This window comes from Metopolophium dirhodum, chromosome 4 (genome assembly GCF_019925205.1).
Source record: "Metopolophium dirhodum isolate CAU chromosome 4, ASM1992520v1, whole genome shotgun sequence".
NCBI classification, from domain to species: domain Eukaryota; kingdom Metazoa; phylum Arthropoda; class Insecta; order Hemiptera; family Aphididae; genus Metopolophium; species Metopolophium dirhodum.
Genome location: NC_083563.1, coordinates 39,119,643 through 39,137,659, shown reverse-complemented (window position 1 = coordinate 39,137,659; position 18,017 = coordinate 39,119,643). Strand labels below are relative to the sequence as shown.

General features: G+C 28.5%; 1 protein-coding gene across 1 annotated transcript in view; it reads left to right on the top strand.

Moving 5' to 3' along the window:
- The first annotated feature begins 100 nt into the window (after positions 1–100).
- Positions 101–18,017, top strand: part of LOC132942587 (uncharacterized) — a 31,634-nt gene continuing 13,717 nt past the window's right edge. The window contains 8 exon segments of the mRNA XM_061011137.1: positions 101–317; positions 575–621; positions 7,096–7,200; positions 7,412–7,630; positions 8,195–8,279; positions 8,354–8,578; positions 8,700–8,842; positions 8,970–9,141. Coding sequence (XP_060867120.1) covers positions 254–317; positions 575–621; positions 7,096–7,200; positions 7,412–7,630; positions 8,195–8,279; positions 8,354–8,578; positions 8,700–8,842; positions 8,970–9,141 — 1,060 coding nt within the window. The 5' untranslated portion in view covers positions 101–253.

Sequence of the window (18,017 nt, the reverse complement as noted above, 5' to 3'; positions counted from 1 at the left end):
ATCTGGGACAGGCACTGTGTAATAATTTTAACATTTATTATTATTATTATTATTTTTTCCTCAATGTGCCACTCGAGAGTAATAATACCGTGTACAAGTGTACAGGCATTAGTGTATATGTGTGTGCAGTCATTTATAGATAAGAACAGTAAACAATTTTTGATCTTCGTCAAACATTTTTTTTATTTTTCGTACTGCAGTCAGCAATAAGCGTTCTATACGATCAGTTCGAATCACAATAAAAGTAATAATTATGGTCGGCACTCGTTCATCGTTGTTTTATCTACTCTGTTCGATCCTGATTCTTCCCCCCAGCGGTAAATTTAATATTATTTATTTTACATAGTGCTTAAATTATGATAAATATAGGTGCACCGCAAATGTGTAGAAGTTCTATGTAAAAAATATTTTATTTTATACAATATACATGCATATTATAATATATAAATTCGTGAACATTTTAACTTTGTGACGCTTACCTACTTTAAAATAATATGTTAAGTGAAATATATAAGACATGCATGTGTCATCGCATAGTTTGTTTTTCATCTTTGCGACTTGATTTTGGTTTTAGATTCAAACGAGTTAACAGATTTTGGACATCAACTGCCGAAAAATGACGTAAGTAATCCAAACAGTGCAACACACATAACATAATCATATTAAACTATATTCGAATACAAATGCAAAGGCAAGGCTACCTAAACCTATACAAACCACCTAAACAACATGTTATTACTATCTCGGTGCTAATGTAAAAAAGTTTAATTTGAGTTATTCCGATTTTGGAAAGTTGACATTTTATCAAAATAACATGCACATGATCGCATTTAAGTGATATATGCTTTTATTCGCTCAACATATTGCAGCCTGCTGCCGCATAATATTCCCAAAGAATGTCAAATATGTATAACGCATTATATTATAATTATTCAAACATATTTTTATGTACCAGCACATTGTCCGTAAATAGGGATGAACGACACTAGTTGGAACTCCAGAGAAGTATTATCAAATAATTTCTCTAATATTGTAAATTGTGAAAAAAAACTTCCCGTACCTACAAATGCAGTAATTATTTGGCATATAAAATAAACAATCAATTATAAGACGCGTTTTATTATATAATGCAAAACTGAAAATATATAAAAACACACATTTAATACTTATTAGTTTGATATTAGTAAACACGTTTAGGTGTAAAAATTAAAAATGTTAAAAAAACATGATTCCTGTTCTTTCTTTTAGGATTTTTAAAATAAAAAAAGGTGGGTAAGTGGATGTCACTCTGATGTACAGTAGGTTACAAGGTGGGTCACTGTAATGTATGGTGTTAAATTTAAATTCAATGATATAATATCATTGTATAAGAAAAACGATTCTGAGCGAAAACGGTCAGTCAGCCTATGATATTACCAAGTATATTTGATGATATTATTGTGAATAAAGTAATTTATATATAACCTATTTACGTGGAACCTTGTTTTAAATTTTCAATCCTTAGCTATAAAAGTTGAACATTTTATAAATTTTCAACTACAAAATAATTATTAAATTTTAAATTACATTTGTTTTTTAATTACAACAAAATAAGAAAATCGTTACATGAGAAATCGAGTGAATATCAAATGTTGTAAAAATATGAATTTCAAACGCTCATAAAAAATTAATTTGACTTTCTTGTAGACATTTTTTTTTTTGATAAAGGTAGACAAACTTATAAATAATCTTGTATAACATTTTCAAATCTTAGATTTAAAAAGAAAAAAATTATGAATTCTCAACTCAAAATAATTTGCTAATTTTCGTGATTTTTCAGTATTTTGTCAAGATTTGAACTTGAAATGCTTATAAAAAAATTATATTTTTCAAATGCTATTAAAACGATATATCAGGAGCCTTGTATTAAATTTTCAACCTTTTTTAACCAACAAAAAAAGTTTTATTGACATCCATAGAAAAAAATACTAATAAAATTGGAAACTGAAAATGTTCCTAAACAGTTCAAAACAAATCAAAATATTTTTAAAATTTTATCGTGTATAGAAATTGCAAATATAAACAACCAGTGAAAAGTTCATGTATATACGTTCATTTTTTTTAGAGTTACACCAAAAACCAAAATCGATTTTCTCGAAAACAGATTTTGCTTAAAAATTCCCGTTTTTCCTTCATTTTTCTTTTGTTTTTCACGGCGCTTTTGAAAATTACTGCGAAATTTTTACTTTTGACCCCCCAAAGTACCAACTAGATTCATTTTCTTATCAGAAAAGATACTGTTAAAGAAAATCTAAACACTTTTACTATCCTAAAAAAAAGATAACAGACACAAAAATAAATAAAAAAATTAAAAAATAAACACACATCATTGTAAAATCAATACATTTATCGTTCCACTCAGAATCTAATGTAATTTATATTATACGGTACCTAGGTATATTGTTATTCGTATAACATAATATGTTATTTCCGTGGATATGTTTGAAAAAGTACCAACGGCTGAAATAACCGAGATTTTCAAAACAGAAAATTATAATAATTAATTAAACTCGAGGATGGGGAATAAAAAATGTAATTAACTTAATAATATCCTTCTTACAATGGTTTATAAATCAAACTGTAGCATCACCACAATAGGTACCTATAATTAATTTATTATATTATATTGTACTATCGTGTGAGACTGTTAGTGCCATATTATAACAAATTCATAGGTTCTATACACCTGCGAACATACAATACATTGTACTGGTAAATAACCGTACATTTCTGTGGTAAACCATATATGATTAATGCTCGTTTATACGAAAACACACGAGTATTCACAGTAGGTACTATTATATTGACAAACAATACGTTGTGACGATGTCATAATATACAATAGTATACATGATAATATTATGGCTGAAACGTATATTATTCTATAATATATATACAATCAAAGAGGTACCTATAAGATAACCCCGTAACGTCATCGTTTTCGATACGTATCATACGTATATAATATATTATATGCATATAGTATCTATGTATATAGTTATATTATTTTAATAACCACCGAAAAAAAGTTTTAGAAGAACTGAAAGCATCGTAAAATTAAGAGAATTTAGCTCATGTATGAGTCATGAGGTACACATAATATTTATACCCAGTATGACGTAAAAGGATTTATTTTTCATAAATCATACCTATTATATCCCAATAGCGATGATAGCTAACATTTTTCGTGTATCAAAAATATCGTTACTTTTGTACGTCGTATGAGTGTATTGTAAATATACTGATGCACTGTTGTTGCATCTTTGGTCGACGCGTGATGTATTACACATTGCACGCAATATTACACACTTGACCATTTGATCCGTATTGAATACTAATTGGATTACAATTTAATTTCACCATAATTATCAATTAAGTGTAAGACATAATATTATTTTCATCGGACCAATTAAATAGGTTAGTTGGACGTAAATTGAATAATTAAATATCGTTTAACCGTGGCAAGGCTAATCTCACGCGCGTTCGTCCGATTAAAATAGTATAGATATCTATTACTTATATCTGTTTTTTTTCTACATTGGATATTATTTAAAGCTACACAATGTGATAATAATCTCATATTTTTGTAAGAAGCCACTCATAGTGTGATCAATGATCAAAATATTTGTGCCCATAATAAATATTATCGAATCATATTATAAGTACATAGTAATGCGTAATATTGACAAAACCTACATATTATATTGGTTGGTTTTTATCATTGTTAATTGTTTTTGTAGTTTTGTCTGAGCATAATACATTAAATATTGTTTATTATCATATATAATAATATGTATAGTGTAGTGTCCAACGATCGAAAAAAAATTGTATTATTACATAATCATATTAATCGTTATCAAATAAAAATAAATGTATTTGCGTATAATATTATATACTATATACAGCAAAAGTTATAACATCATTATTTGTTGTTAGAATGTTAGAAAGTATCTCTGAATATCTGTAATCTTCACTAATAACGTTGCAATTTCAAAAATAAATTGGGTATCCTAGTTAATAGCTGAAATATAATAATTAAGTTATCTATTATACAGTGCTGTGTAAACAATAAATCACCCTGCCGATTATGTTTTAGAGCTAACATCAGATATTAGATCAGATATTATTATAATAATGAGATCAATAATAATTAAATTTCATAAAATCATAAATATTACCGGTTGCCGTTTTAATCACATTAAATATAAAATTATGATTTATATTTTACATGATATTGATGGCATTAATAATTAATAGGTACGATGGAAAACAAGAAATATTTGTTACATTCTATTCAGGTGATGTCATGAAAACCAATTAATGTATAATCTAGCATTATAAGTAATATATTAAACAAATTTACCAACCGTCTTTGACTCAATATTACAACGACGTTTTTCAAACCACAAATGATTATATCTATACACTAGATATTAAATAAAACTTGAAAAATAAGTTTGAGATGGCAATTTAATTAGGTGTTTTCCTAAAAAAAAAAAAATTATTATTATTATTATTTAAGAAAAGATCTATATTGATAGTGTTATGGTTTATTTTCAAATATAGTACCTGTACGAAATAATAATTTAATTCATACTAACAATAATACTATTCACAACTTGATATGGGCATTAATACTACAAATTAAGACTAAGTATATTAGTTTTTATAATTTAATGAAACCACGCAAAAAAAATAAATAATAGTCTAATTCAATAACAACGTACATGTACCAATACGCCATTTACGTCACCGATATACGCTATATTGATACTTATCGTTCTGTTTGAAAAATAAAAATAGTATGAAAAATATTTTTTAACAAATATTTTGGATTATAGATATATATATACTTAACTGACATAATATTATGGTATTCAGACGTGTTATCATTTTTTATTTTGTCGAGATCCCGATTTACTCAAGTTAATCTTAAAAGTAATGATGTTTTGATATTTAAACAACATAATAATATTTTATGACTAGGTAGTTTGATTTTAAAATTGTTTTGAAAAATGAAAACCACCAATTTCATTAAAACGTGCATTTTAGGTAACATATGAAAGTTGAGTCTTAACCGTAACACCGTATATATTAAGTCATTATTATCTATACCTACACACATACGCATATATATATATATATATATATAATATGAATAAAAGAAAGTTCTCTGTATGTTTATTTGAAACTATTGACTCGATTTACATGTGGTGTGAATTTGTACATTTGTTTAATACTGTAGACAGTTTTCCAATCAAAAAAATCCTATTATTTGACTTACCCGAATCCTACCGCAGGAAAAAATTAGCGATGAAGACGTATTATAACTTATAAGCCGTATGTAATAAGCCCATGACGCTATTTATTCAGATACTGTCGCGAGAATTTTAAAATGTGTATTGCAATTTATTATTCACCATCAGAGTTTGGGCAGTACAACAACTGGTTGTACTTAGGTATATAGCATGTGCATATCGTATGTATAATATGTGTGCGAAAAATTTCTTTCTAATTTGGAAAATAATATAATAACATATATTATTATGACATTATGGAATTGGATTAAATGTTATGCAATTATGTTAGAGCAACCGTACTCGCTAGACACTCGTCTACGAAGATTAAATTACACTTCGTCTGGATTAAAATAAAATTGTACCCATATAATATTATAATATCATACTACAAATTACAATATAGCAATAATACCGATATTGAGGATTTATGAGACTTTTGTTTACTTTGATGTAATTACGTTTTATGCATTTATAAATTATACATACAATTATTATTATACGTCATTATAACTTGTAATTCATCATATTCAAACGTAAAAGCTTGCGTGTACACTTAGAGCTATAGTTATCGACTTTTGTAATTGATATAATAAAACATAATATTTATTATGGATTAGAATCGAATTTCAATAATTGGTACAATTTTCAATAATATTAAACTGTTGTTATTATTCACATTTAATAAATAATGTTTAGACATCTATATAGTTAATATAATATAAAAATGTATATTATTGCATATAAGTAACTACATAATGGTTCACATAACTTAAATTAGTTATTTTTGTTTGATTTTTTTCTTACATATAGCTGCTTCTGCTGCTTTATAAATCTCAAGTAATTACTTGTGTTGAAAAATTTAAAATAAGACATTATTATTAAAAATGCCTAATCAGTGTATATTGTAAAAACACTTATAAATATACAAATAGTTAGGTACCTGAAACAAATATTAAATAAAAAAAAATATTCCAATATAATGGTGTAATATAAAAAATCACCCTGTATTATTTTCAGTTTTTAAGTGTTGTATATTTAGATATTAGTAATAACCCACGATATACCAGTTGAAAATTATCTTAATAAAATTAATACTTTTGTTATTGAGATAATAAAATATTATATTTTCAAACGACATTTGTAGTTGTCAATTTAAGATAAAATATCATCAAGCATGAAAATAGTTTGTTAATATTTATTTAACATTTTAGAAAATATCAGTGACCACTCGAGAACGCCGTCTAATCAAAAATAAAATAACTAAGAATCAATTTAAAGTCTAAATCATAAGGACAAAAAATAAAAATAAAATAATGACATCGTAGTACCGTGAACTTGAGTAGTTATCTATTAAAATAATTACCAAGCTAATATATTTTACTGAATTAAAATGAAGTGAAACCATCCAATTTTATAGCAATCGATTTTCGTCACATATTTAAGGTAGGTACCTTATGTAGAATAGAGTTTTTTTATATTAAATTATATTAAGTCAACTTAAAATGTGTAACATTCTTAAAAGAATATAGTATAATCTTAGTACGAATAATAGTCACGTGAACTTATATTGAATACATTTATATTTATTAAAATACCTACGTGTTCAGGGTCATTAAATTCATCGCATTCAAAGATAATTAGAAAATCTGCAGAAGCACATTATCAACACATTTGTTTTTATTCGCAACGAATGATATTTAAAAACATTGAGTACTTATATCTATACTTATATCTATCAATTAATATTTTTGTTTAGCACGAACTCGGATCGGTTGTTATGAATAATGTGGGTAAAGGCGAAGACGAAGAAGAATATCCGTTTCAAAAAGCATACTATTCGTATAAAGTGCAATCTAATGAGGTAAAAAACAATAGTAATATTATAAACAAACATAATATGAAATGAAAGATGCGTAAAGTAAGTACAGGGTGGCCCCCCAGACGATTTCCCATTTTCCTGTGTCGGTTAAACGAGAAAACGGGAAAACACGGTGGTTGGCCACCCTGTCTACTATACCTAGTAAACCTTTGAAAATGGAAACAACAATGATTAATAAACGTTAATCTTTCAGTTGTTAAAAGATGTACGCTTAGACCCGCCGATCGACTACGTAACGCCAAAAGGATACAGCTTGGTGTTGGAACCAATTGTTCATTTTTGTCAACGTGTGGACAAGAGTATTATCAAGAAATTTTCTGCATTCGGATCAGAAGAGAAGGTGTACATCAACGTCGATGTCGATTTGAGAGACCAAATGACCAATGACTCGACGATTGTGTACAAACTTAAGGTAGATTATTAAACAATAAATATGCTACTGAAACGCGTAACCTGTGCTGAACGAATATTTGAAAAAAAAAAATAACGAATATATTATTATACTTAAAATAATATCGTGCGTGGTTAAATATTTATGTAAGTGAACTCATAAAACAATAATGTTTGGAGAAGTGTCGTTAAGAATATTGCATTATAATAATATAATAATATTTAATTTTACATACGTAAAATGTTATATTATACCTATCTTTGACAAACTTAATAGTAAAATTGTGGTGAAGAGAAAACGATTCAACACATTTTTAGTCAAATCCAATCACAGATATTATACAGATTAATTCATGTTTTGAGTTTTCATGATGGGCATAAAATCATTAATCATTCTTATATTTTATGAGAACACTCCTAACTGGAAAATTAAATGGTCCCGAAAATATTAATGACACATAAGTAACATTGTACTATGTCCATTAAGTTTTTTTTTTTAATATAATATGTATTCAAAGCTTATAGATAATATTGTTATTTAATTTAATTTAATTTAATTTAATTCAATAATTTATTTACATTCTAGGCGATTAGAAATGACGATGACTTGACTACGATAGGTGGTTCAACGACTGTACTCATTAGAATTGTTCAATTTTTACCCATGCCAGGTACATAATATTATGATTTTTATATTAAGTTTTCAAAACATGTATTTTATATAATCTTAAATCTGTTGCTATAGACACCGTTCTTGCGTTTGAAGAACCAAGTTATTCCTTAAAGCTGTCTTATGGCCATATAGGCAAAGTATTTAAATTTAAGACCATACAAACCACACACAAAGCAAAAGAAAAAAATTCGAATAATTTGGATAGTTTGGAATTTGAAAAACAACCGGAAAACGATAAATATTTTTCAAAAAACGAATACTCTTTCAAGGGAAATTACACTTTGGAATACGTACCTGGTATTATAATATATTATTGTTAAAATTAATAACATTGGTTACGACAGTTACGTTGTATACGCTTATCATTTACAAAATTGCACACTCGTAGGTACTTAATATTATATTATATTCAATTTAGAACAACTTCTAACGAAATTGAGGATTACTGATGACGGTGAATTGGAGGTCTTGGGAAATATCGACGAAGGGTACTACAGTTTCGACATTGTAGCAGTCGACTATGGTCCTAATTCTACGACTGTTTTAAAAGACAGGTCAAAAGTAATATACACATTATAATATTATAATAATTATGTCTTTAAATATTTTTTGTACGTTTTTAACCAAGGATTTTACAAAAAATATTTTAATTTGTTAACTATTATGAATTGTTATGTTTACTTTACAGGTGTACATGTTTATCGACAATATAGCGGCGTGTAATTCGTACACGTCTAAATTCATCAGAGCATTCAGTAAACACTATATAACCGAAGAGACTAAACTAATAACTGCTGTTCCGGGCACCGAATCGAGTGGTCAATGTAGATTTTCGATATCACATCAATATCCATTTGGTGGTGAGTACATAATAGTACTATGTTGCTAATTTATAATTCAGCTCGCAGAAACTATCACGATAAAATTCATTATAATATATAGTAATAGTAGATATCATTAGGTACTAATACATACAACGCCTATTGGACTTTTATTGAACCGTTAAATAAATTCAGGGTGAAATCGTAATTTTACAAACTACAATATTACTATAATATAATATGTAATGTAGCTCAACTTATAATTCTGATTCGTTTGGTAGGTTAGGTAATAATAAACCACAACTTAGCCAAAATGTCCATACAAAAATTGGTCGGAAAATCTAGATTTATATCGCATATAACGAATTACCTACCTAGTCAATGTTTTATTTATATACGATCACTTTCGTATTATATTTTAGAACACCGCTTATAGAAACAGTCTGCGTACAAGCACTAAAATAATGCTCCTGCAGCGTCATTAATCATTATGGTTAATTATTTCCGTATAATTCCGTAGTGTTATAATCGTACACTAAATACTTACATCTAAATATTTCATTTATAATATACAAGTTAAAATCATCAACACAACGAGAAAATATGTTGCTGAAGTTGATTTATACAGACTATTAGTTGTGGCTTAAGATCAGTAAATATTTTACAGTTGTAGTAGGTAGTAAATTTATATCAGCTATTAAAACGTATTTGAATAATATTATATTGATAAACAGATAAAGTAGGTATCATTTATTTTTAAACACCGCACAAACTGCGGTGGTTCTCAATAAACGCCAAGTTTTTATTTTGCCATACAATATAGGTAAGTACTACTATATAGCGGCACTGATCGTAAATTGCAAAATTAATATTATTATCCATTAAACATGCCCGATTACGATCGAATATTATAATATCATGTCGATTATTATCTATAATATGTACGAGCTAGTATAACATAAAATTACAGACATACGATATTCTAATTATTTTTCTACGCGCGTATCAAATATTAAAACATAATAATTAAAAAGCAATACATACATAATTCTGTAGCAGGTATTTCAACATCGCCACGTGTCGACTTGCGCATGAACGCGTCTAATATGATATTATATTGTACACGGCGTAAGTGCGCCAACGGCTGTGTAGAAGCAACTTACTGCAAACAATAGTTGGTATTCTGCTATTGTAATAAATTGTCAGGCGTAATATTGACGCGATGGGATATGCGTAAAAGAGTCCAAGTATTATAAATAGATATTTTCCAGTACAAATAACACAAAATTATCTCGAGGTATGAGCAAAAAAAAATGGATTATTCACAAAAAAATTAGTAATTTTTACCGTTACGATATTATATTCGTGTAACATTACAATATTTACGAGTTTGCAGAATGACGTCAAGAACGTTATTATAAATTTATTTTTCAGAAAACATATAGACATATTTCATTTTATATTGTTGCATGATGAATTTATTTATATTAAATTAACAAATACGAGTGTTTCAACAGTTTCGCGTGCAACTGTGATAATATTATAAAATAATAATATACACGTCCCAAATATTGAAATATATATCGCATAAATATTAAACACACACATCAATAAAATTTAGACTTAGGAGATTTGCCGATCTAATGTTTTTTTGTAATTTTCCAGAAAAATATGAGATTTACATACAGGCTTTTCATGGGATCGGTTTTAATTATTATTTTGTTGTTCGCATTAGAGCACCTAACTGTTGCGACGTTTTATACTATTATTCAAAAATGTTGAATTTATTAATTCAGTAACTCATGTTAAGAAACACATGGGGTTACGTAAGTTTTAAAGTTTAAGATGGTATGTGGTGGTGAGTATAAAGGAGTCGTATATGGTATATTATATTATGACGTATTATGTACAGGTTTATTATTTTTTGTTAGGAACCTGGAAATATCTTAAGATAATAATAATTGTTTTTCTGTAAAACGTTTTGAATACCTCACCGATATTATATTTTCCTATATATTGTTGTTAAAATTAAAAAATAATTTAATTTTCTTATAAATCGCATGGTGATATCGATAAATTAATAATCAACGCTTACACACGAAGAACTGACTTGGAACAAATTATAATATCCTGAAGTGTTCTGAATCGTGATAGGAATGTGCAGTAGACTTCGTAGCTTTTATAGATTTTCGTTTAAGCGAAATGTTTGGAAACAACAAATATTATATCTCTATTTTCTCAGTTAATCCGGAACGCAAACTTTGAAATTCAAATCCGTTATTGTTTGATAATTTTTGTCGATATGTACCCACACGGAGTCTGTAGATAAAATAAGAATATTTTTTTACGTGGTACGTTTAAGATGGACGATTGCACCCGTCTTACCTTTTTACGTGCAAGTGACGCAACACAATTGCGCTCCATGAAATATGGGTCTTCCCCTTCCATTTTCTAATACACTATTTAAATGTAACAGTCGGACTTAGTCAAAGTTTAAATTATATCTTTATTTTATACATGTTGGGAAAATACGTTTATGAAGAAAAAAAATATGACAAATGTTTATAATGCCATGTATACTAATTCAGTCGAAATTGGTTAACTCGAACTTTTATAACTTAAACTTCAACTTGAAAATGGTTAAAAAGGTTGCGTCTTTTACAGGTAAAACGGGCGCAATCGTGCTAATTTATATAACGCAATCGTTTTGCGTTTTTTGCATGTAAAATGGTAAGACGGGTGTTATAGGCAGGTATAGGTAGGTAACAGTAGGTACTTACAGACGTATACGTAACGATCTCGCATAATATTGCGTATTAGATTCTGAGCGGAGCGAAGAACGTAATGGTTTTACAATGATGTTTATTTCTTTTTTATTTTGTAAACACTTTTTCTACCTCTAAATTTGCTCAAAAGTATCAAGTATAGCATCTTTTCTGAAAGGTAATGTTCTTGAGCTAGTACTTTAGAGAGGTCATTTTTCGATTTCGAAACGCTACTCGAAATAAAAGCGGTTAAAGGAGAAAAAACGTACGATTCCACGATCTTATAATATTAAATAATTACGTACGACGTTTCCACCAGAAATATTGCTTTCAATGAAAAATGACAAGAGATATTTTTTGTTGTATTTTGAATTTTGTTCCTTACGGTTTAATGTTCGGAAATTTTAGCCATTTTTTAGCTACTTATAGACATTTTAATTTTGGGAGTTTTGTTGTTGTAATAAAACATGATGGTTAAAAACATTCGTAAAAACTTGAAATTTGGGTTGTTTACTTATATTAGCTTTACCTAGACATGGTAACATTTTCAAAACATTTGAGTGACATAAGCTTTTTCTTTTCTTTTATATTTTTTTCATTTTTATGATATTTCCTAATTATAAATTATAATTATAATTATATAAATTACCTATTTATATAAATCGTTCTTAAGCTTGTAATTGTTTGTTTTTTTTTTTTAAAGATTAAAGTAGGTATTTATTGTTTGAAATTATTTAAAAATAAACATCAAGACAATTGTAATTATATTTAATCGATTTTCAAGAAATGAGCTTTTATAACTCAGTAAGTACAAATAAAATATAAGTAAATACAAAAAATATTCAAAACCCAACTTTAAAAATAAACTCATGACGTTACAAATCAAATTTTTTACTCATACTATTTAACAATATTTTCAACTTTAACTTAAAAATATTGACGTAGTTGAATAGTATACTCATTGAAGTTGCTACGCCATGCTTCGCCAAAGACATTTTATATTGAAAACATTTTTTTCTCAAATTACTATGCACAACTAATATTTCAGTATGACACTTTTTAAAACGATACTATTAACATAAGGATAACACTTATAAATTATAATAATCAAAACCGAAACAAATGTATAATGTACATTACTGTATAATACTGGTATAATATAATATATTAGGTATACAGTATATAGTGTTATAATATAATAAAAAATATTATATACATACTAATCGTTATTATAATTCTCATGATTTATTTTCAATTGTGTCGTTCACAAGCTAAATTGCATGTTAAGACCTAACCGACGTCGACATAGAAACCTAAATAATAAAATTTTATATGTGAGTGTATTAACACAGTGTCGTTATATTATAGTCGTATCCAGTCGAAACAGCGTTATTACAGTATTTAACTGTATTCGTCATTACTGGTTGTTTATGATATTATTATATTGATAGAATCTCACAAGAACCCTTTCACCCTTGTTTACGATATAGAATTCTACTGCATTTCTACTATTTTATACACTGTATAAAGCGTACATACTAAAATTACAAAAGTTTAGAACTGTACAAATAGCAGTTTATATTACAATAGAACTATTAGAACCATTGGAATATTATAGTACAATTTTATTGTTATTAAATGCGCGATAAATAGCATTTTATTTTATTTGAAGACGTTAGTGCGTGCAACTGCAAATCTTTATTAGGTAGTTCGGATAGCTGATGATGATCAACCGAGATTTTAAATTATTTTTCGTATTTCAAAAAAGCTGCATCGAGCACGTGCACCGGAAGGATTGAAATATATATATTTTTTTTTATCATCGCACAAAATATGAAACTATACTGTATACAATAATTATTTATTTACATGACGGATTTGTAAAACAGAACACGTGTCCTCCACGACAAATTTAATATGAAACACGTATATACTATATAGTGCATTAGCGTTATAATAATATATAATTGTTCGAAATCGCAGGCACAAAACGAATGATTTCTCTGCATATTATACTTTTGATATAACTTGATCAGGGTGGGTCTCGAGAGGGGGGGGGGGGGGTAGAGGGACCCGATGAGATTCCGTCGCTTTTCTCCCAAAGCTCGCGATAATAATAATATTATACGTCCGTGTCACTGAGTCGGAAATGACGAGTAAAAGTAGTATAATAATATTATTATATTATTACGCGCGCGTATAACAACTCGAGGCGGCGACGGCGACGTCGACGTCGAGCTACATCCGGATATATGTCTAGTTTAATAATATTTGTCTATTTAGGCTGCCTCGAGCGGTCGGAGAGAAAAAAAAATTGGCGCATATCACATTCGTATACGTCTTGTTTTCATATATGTATATATACACGAGCACCGCTGTTTATGCAATACACTTATATACGCGCTACTATAATATAATATGTAATAATATGCATTATAAATATCATATACATTGAACAATAATTACCGAGTAGGTACCTTCAATATAGTATTTGCATAATGATATTTTCGTTCCGGTTTAGTATTTGACTCTATTTATCTTGAAACCGATATTGCTCGTTAATGGAAAAATAATAACACATTGCCGTAAAACTCAATATTATATAACAGATTGAACTATATTACACTGCTTGCTGTTGAAAAACACCCATTTCTCGTAAATTGTTAATTTAAAAATACGTGAATTTGATTAAATATTATTACTAGAGCTCGAACATCAATTCTCTAAAAATGAACTAAATATGCACTTATTTTATATTGAATCTCGGGTTAATTTTTACATTTCAAATTCTATATAAGATTGCATAATATATCATAATACTATACACTTATGCCATCATTTTCAATAATATTTATATGATTATTTATACTCTTCACGCATAAACATAATACAATCAAAAATTATTAAGTGCTTTGGTGTATGCGTATACTATATTGGTCATAAATTCATGACGTGGCCACAAGATTAAAACAATGATATATCAGAGCTAGTGAAAGAATCTTCTAACGTCAGTTATAGTTCTAATTAATTACTTGGAATAAGAAAAATATCTAGTTAAATCATATTATTTGGAATTAGAAAAAGGTGGACAAGTGGGTACCGCTATGCTGTACATTAGTTATAATGCATGTGTTATATTTGAATACTATGATAAACCATTGTATACGAAAAACGATTCTGAGTGGTTAGCGTAGTCCTTATAGTATTATTATTTTTTATTCGTTGCTATGGTGATAAACAAAGCGTTAAAAATTAAAATCCCATTTTTAGCGGTTTTTCGTAATTTGTCCGTAGTTTTTCTCGACGCTTTCTAAAACTACTGCTTTCTAAAAGTACCAACTAGGTTCACTTTTCTACCAGAAAAGATGCTGATCTCAAAAATCGAAGCATGCTTACTACCCAAAATGTTGCCGACAGACAGAAAAAAAACACAAACACATCATTGTAAAACCAATACATTTTTCGCTCCGCTCAGAATCTAAAATATAAATTTAAATCGTATTATCTGGACATAGAATATATTTCAACATTAAAGTAAACACTTATATTATATTATTTGATAAATTATTCAACTAAATTTTTTTTTTTATTTGATTTATCCAATCTATACAGTTTTAGTATAATAAGCATAAGTGATGGTACGAGATTAGAGACATGGGGACTTAAGTAGAGAAATCACCCACTGGCATCACTCCGGTGATTGAATTGTATTAACATATTAGTCAAGGAGCCGGTCACGACACCCTTAGGTTGCATTTCCAAAGGAGAACGAGGAGTAAGTTGTCGATATGTTTTTTATCATTGTTATTTTCGACGACGAGTTACCTCATTTTTCTATCAACGATTGTCAGTACTTGTGTGCACCGTTATAGTATTTTTTTCTTTGCTTCTGCTAAAAACAATAAAATTTCCTGAAAGTAATAAAAAAAATGTCAACTAAAGTCAATTATGATTGAATTATTGATAATAAAAGAAGTTCAATCACATAAACGTTCCTACTAAACCTGCTGTATCGTAATAAGAAGGAACGAAGGTATCGTTTGATTGTACAATCTAGAATACGAACTATTTTAGCTAATAATTTGATTCGCAGAGACAAATTATACCTATTTGGTAGATATACCTTGTAACAATTAGATAATACAAATGAATCACTTAAATTTTGTATTCCTTAAAGTTGGCTTTATGTGACTATAGAAATACAAAAGAAGGTTCACGGAAGGGCCCGCCGTCAACGGGAAGTTCAACTTATGAACTTGATATATTATCTGGTCACAGTCTTTCTAATGTTGGTCGTTTACACGGGGTTATACGCGTTTATCTACAAACAAATGGATTTCGTTTGACGTTCGGATGAAATTAAAGAACTCGGGACGAACGACAGAAACGACATTGGCTCCTGCAGTCTTTGGTTTCAATCGTTCTTATACCTTAACGACGATCCTAACATGGTACCTCTACATGCGATACCTCCACACAATATTAGACAACTCATAATCTGTAGATATACTCAACACTAAATTATATACTTATATAATTATATCGAACGAAATCCGTTTGTTTGTAGATAAATGTCTATGGCACTATGTAAACGACCACCACGAGAAAGACACCGACAAGCAATATTAAGTTTATAAGCTAAAATTCTAGTTCAATGGATCGATTTGAGTAATGTGAGGGTGGGCTTGCGTGAAGTTGGCCCCTCATTGAGAAACCAGTTTTAACATGTAAACGATGAAATCACAAATTATAAAAAAGTTGGCTACAGTTAGTTACAAATTAAAAAAAATATATTACAAACATTTTGGAAGTTTTTGGTTAAAGCGTAGGGGCCAACCTCACACACGTGCAATTTTAATAAATATTGATAAAATTTGAACTTTAAATGCTTATAAAAAAAAATTGTTTTCATGCATATTTAAAATAAACTGCTATTATAAAAACTTATGAGGAATCTTGTATTCAATTTTCGAGAATTTTGATAAAAAACATTTTTATTGACATTTATAGAAAAAAAAACTAAAAAAAATTTCTATAAATTATGGCTCAAATATTTAAGTCAACATATTTTGAAAATTTACCATGCATAGAAAATAACAATATAAACATTTGGTGAAAATGTCAAGTATTTATGATCATTCGTTTTTGAATTATAACAAAATAAGAATATCGTTAGATGAGAATTCGTTTACGGGTGAATATTATATTACACGTATTATTCACGGTTTTGAGTTTCGATAGTTAATAGTTTACCACGATGACTGGATAGAGGTAACGAGGTACCGTACACCGCCGTAACGTATTCTGCATAATAATAAAAACAATAATATTACATAGTATATTGCATTGATTATAATAATATTATTATAATATTTTATATTATGACGTACAGTTCATTAAATCCCGACCGCGTTTTCTCATACTGACCGCAAAACTATACACCGTCTATACAGCTGCGTAGTTGTCCGAACAAACGAGTTCCGACGTAAATGTGCAGTGCGCGCCGTACACACGTCATATTATTATATATATAGGTGTACAACATATAAATACGACCGCTGTAATATGATAATGTCTTTTCTCTCTCTCTCTCAGATTTGCGTAACACATTTTTATTTCATTTATACGAGTGTGTGTGTGTGTGTGTGTGCATACAACATTAATACGCGTGGTTTGGCAACAAACGTTTTAATTATCCCCGAGCCGGAATATCCAATAAGATGAACGTCGCTCGTGGTACTGTTATAATCAGTGGGTATAAAGAGGTGTACCGACGATCGACGCAGTGACGCGTATGTAATGTGTGCGAAGTTGGCCCACCCCGACATGTCCAAATTAAACCGGGCTAATATTGTAATAGGTGAAAAGCTCAATTTGTAAGTAATCGCAAGTTGAACATAAGAATAATTTGTAAGTTAACCGAAGAAATGTCCAAAATTAACTTGAGGGTGGCATCACTTATACTAGCCACCCCCTCCCCATATTTTCCAAATCAAACTGGACAAATTGTTATTCAAACTAGTCAAAGAGCTACATTTTTAAGTAACTGCATAATATTGTGTTAATTGTTCAAATTTGCAAGTTCATCGATTCCAAGAAATAGCCAAAGTTAACACACGCGTACGCGTATTTTCAAGATAGTGTTTGGAA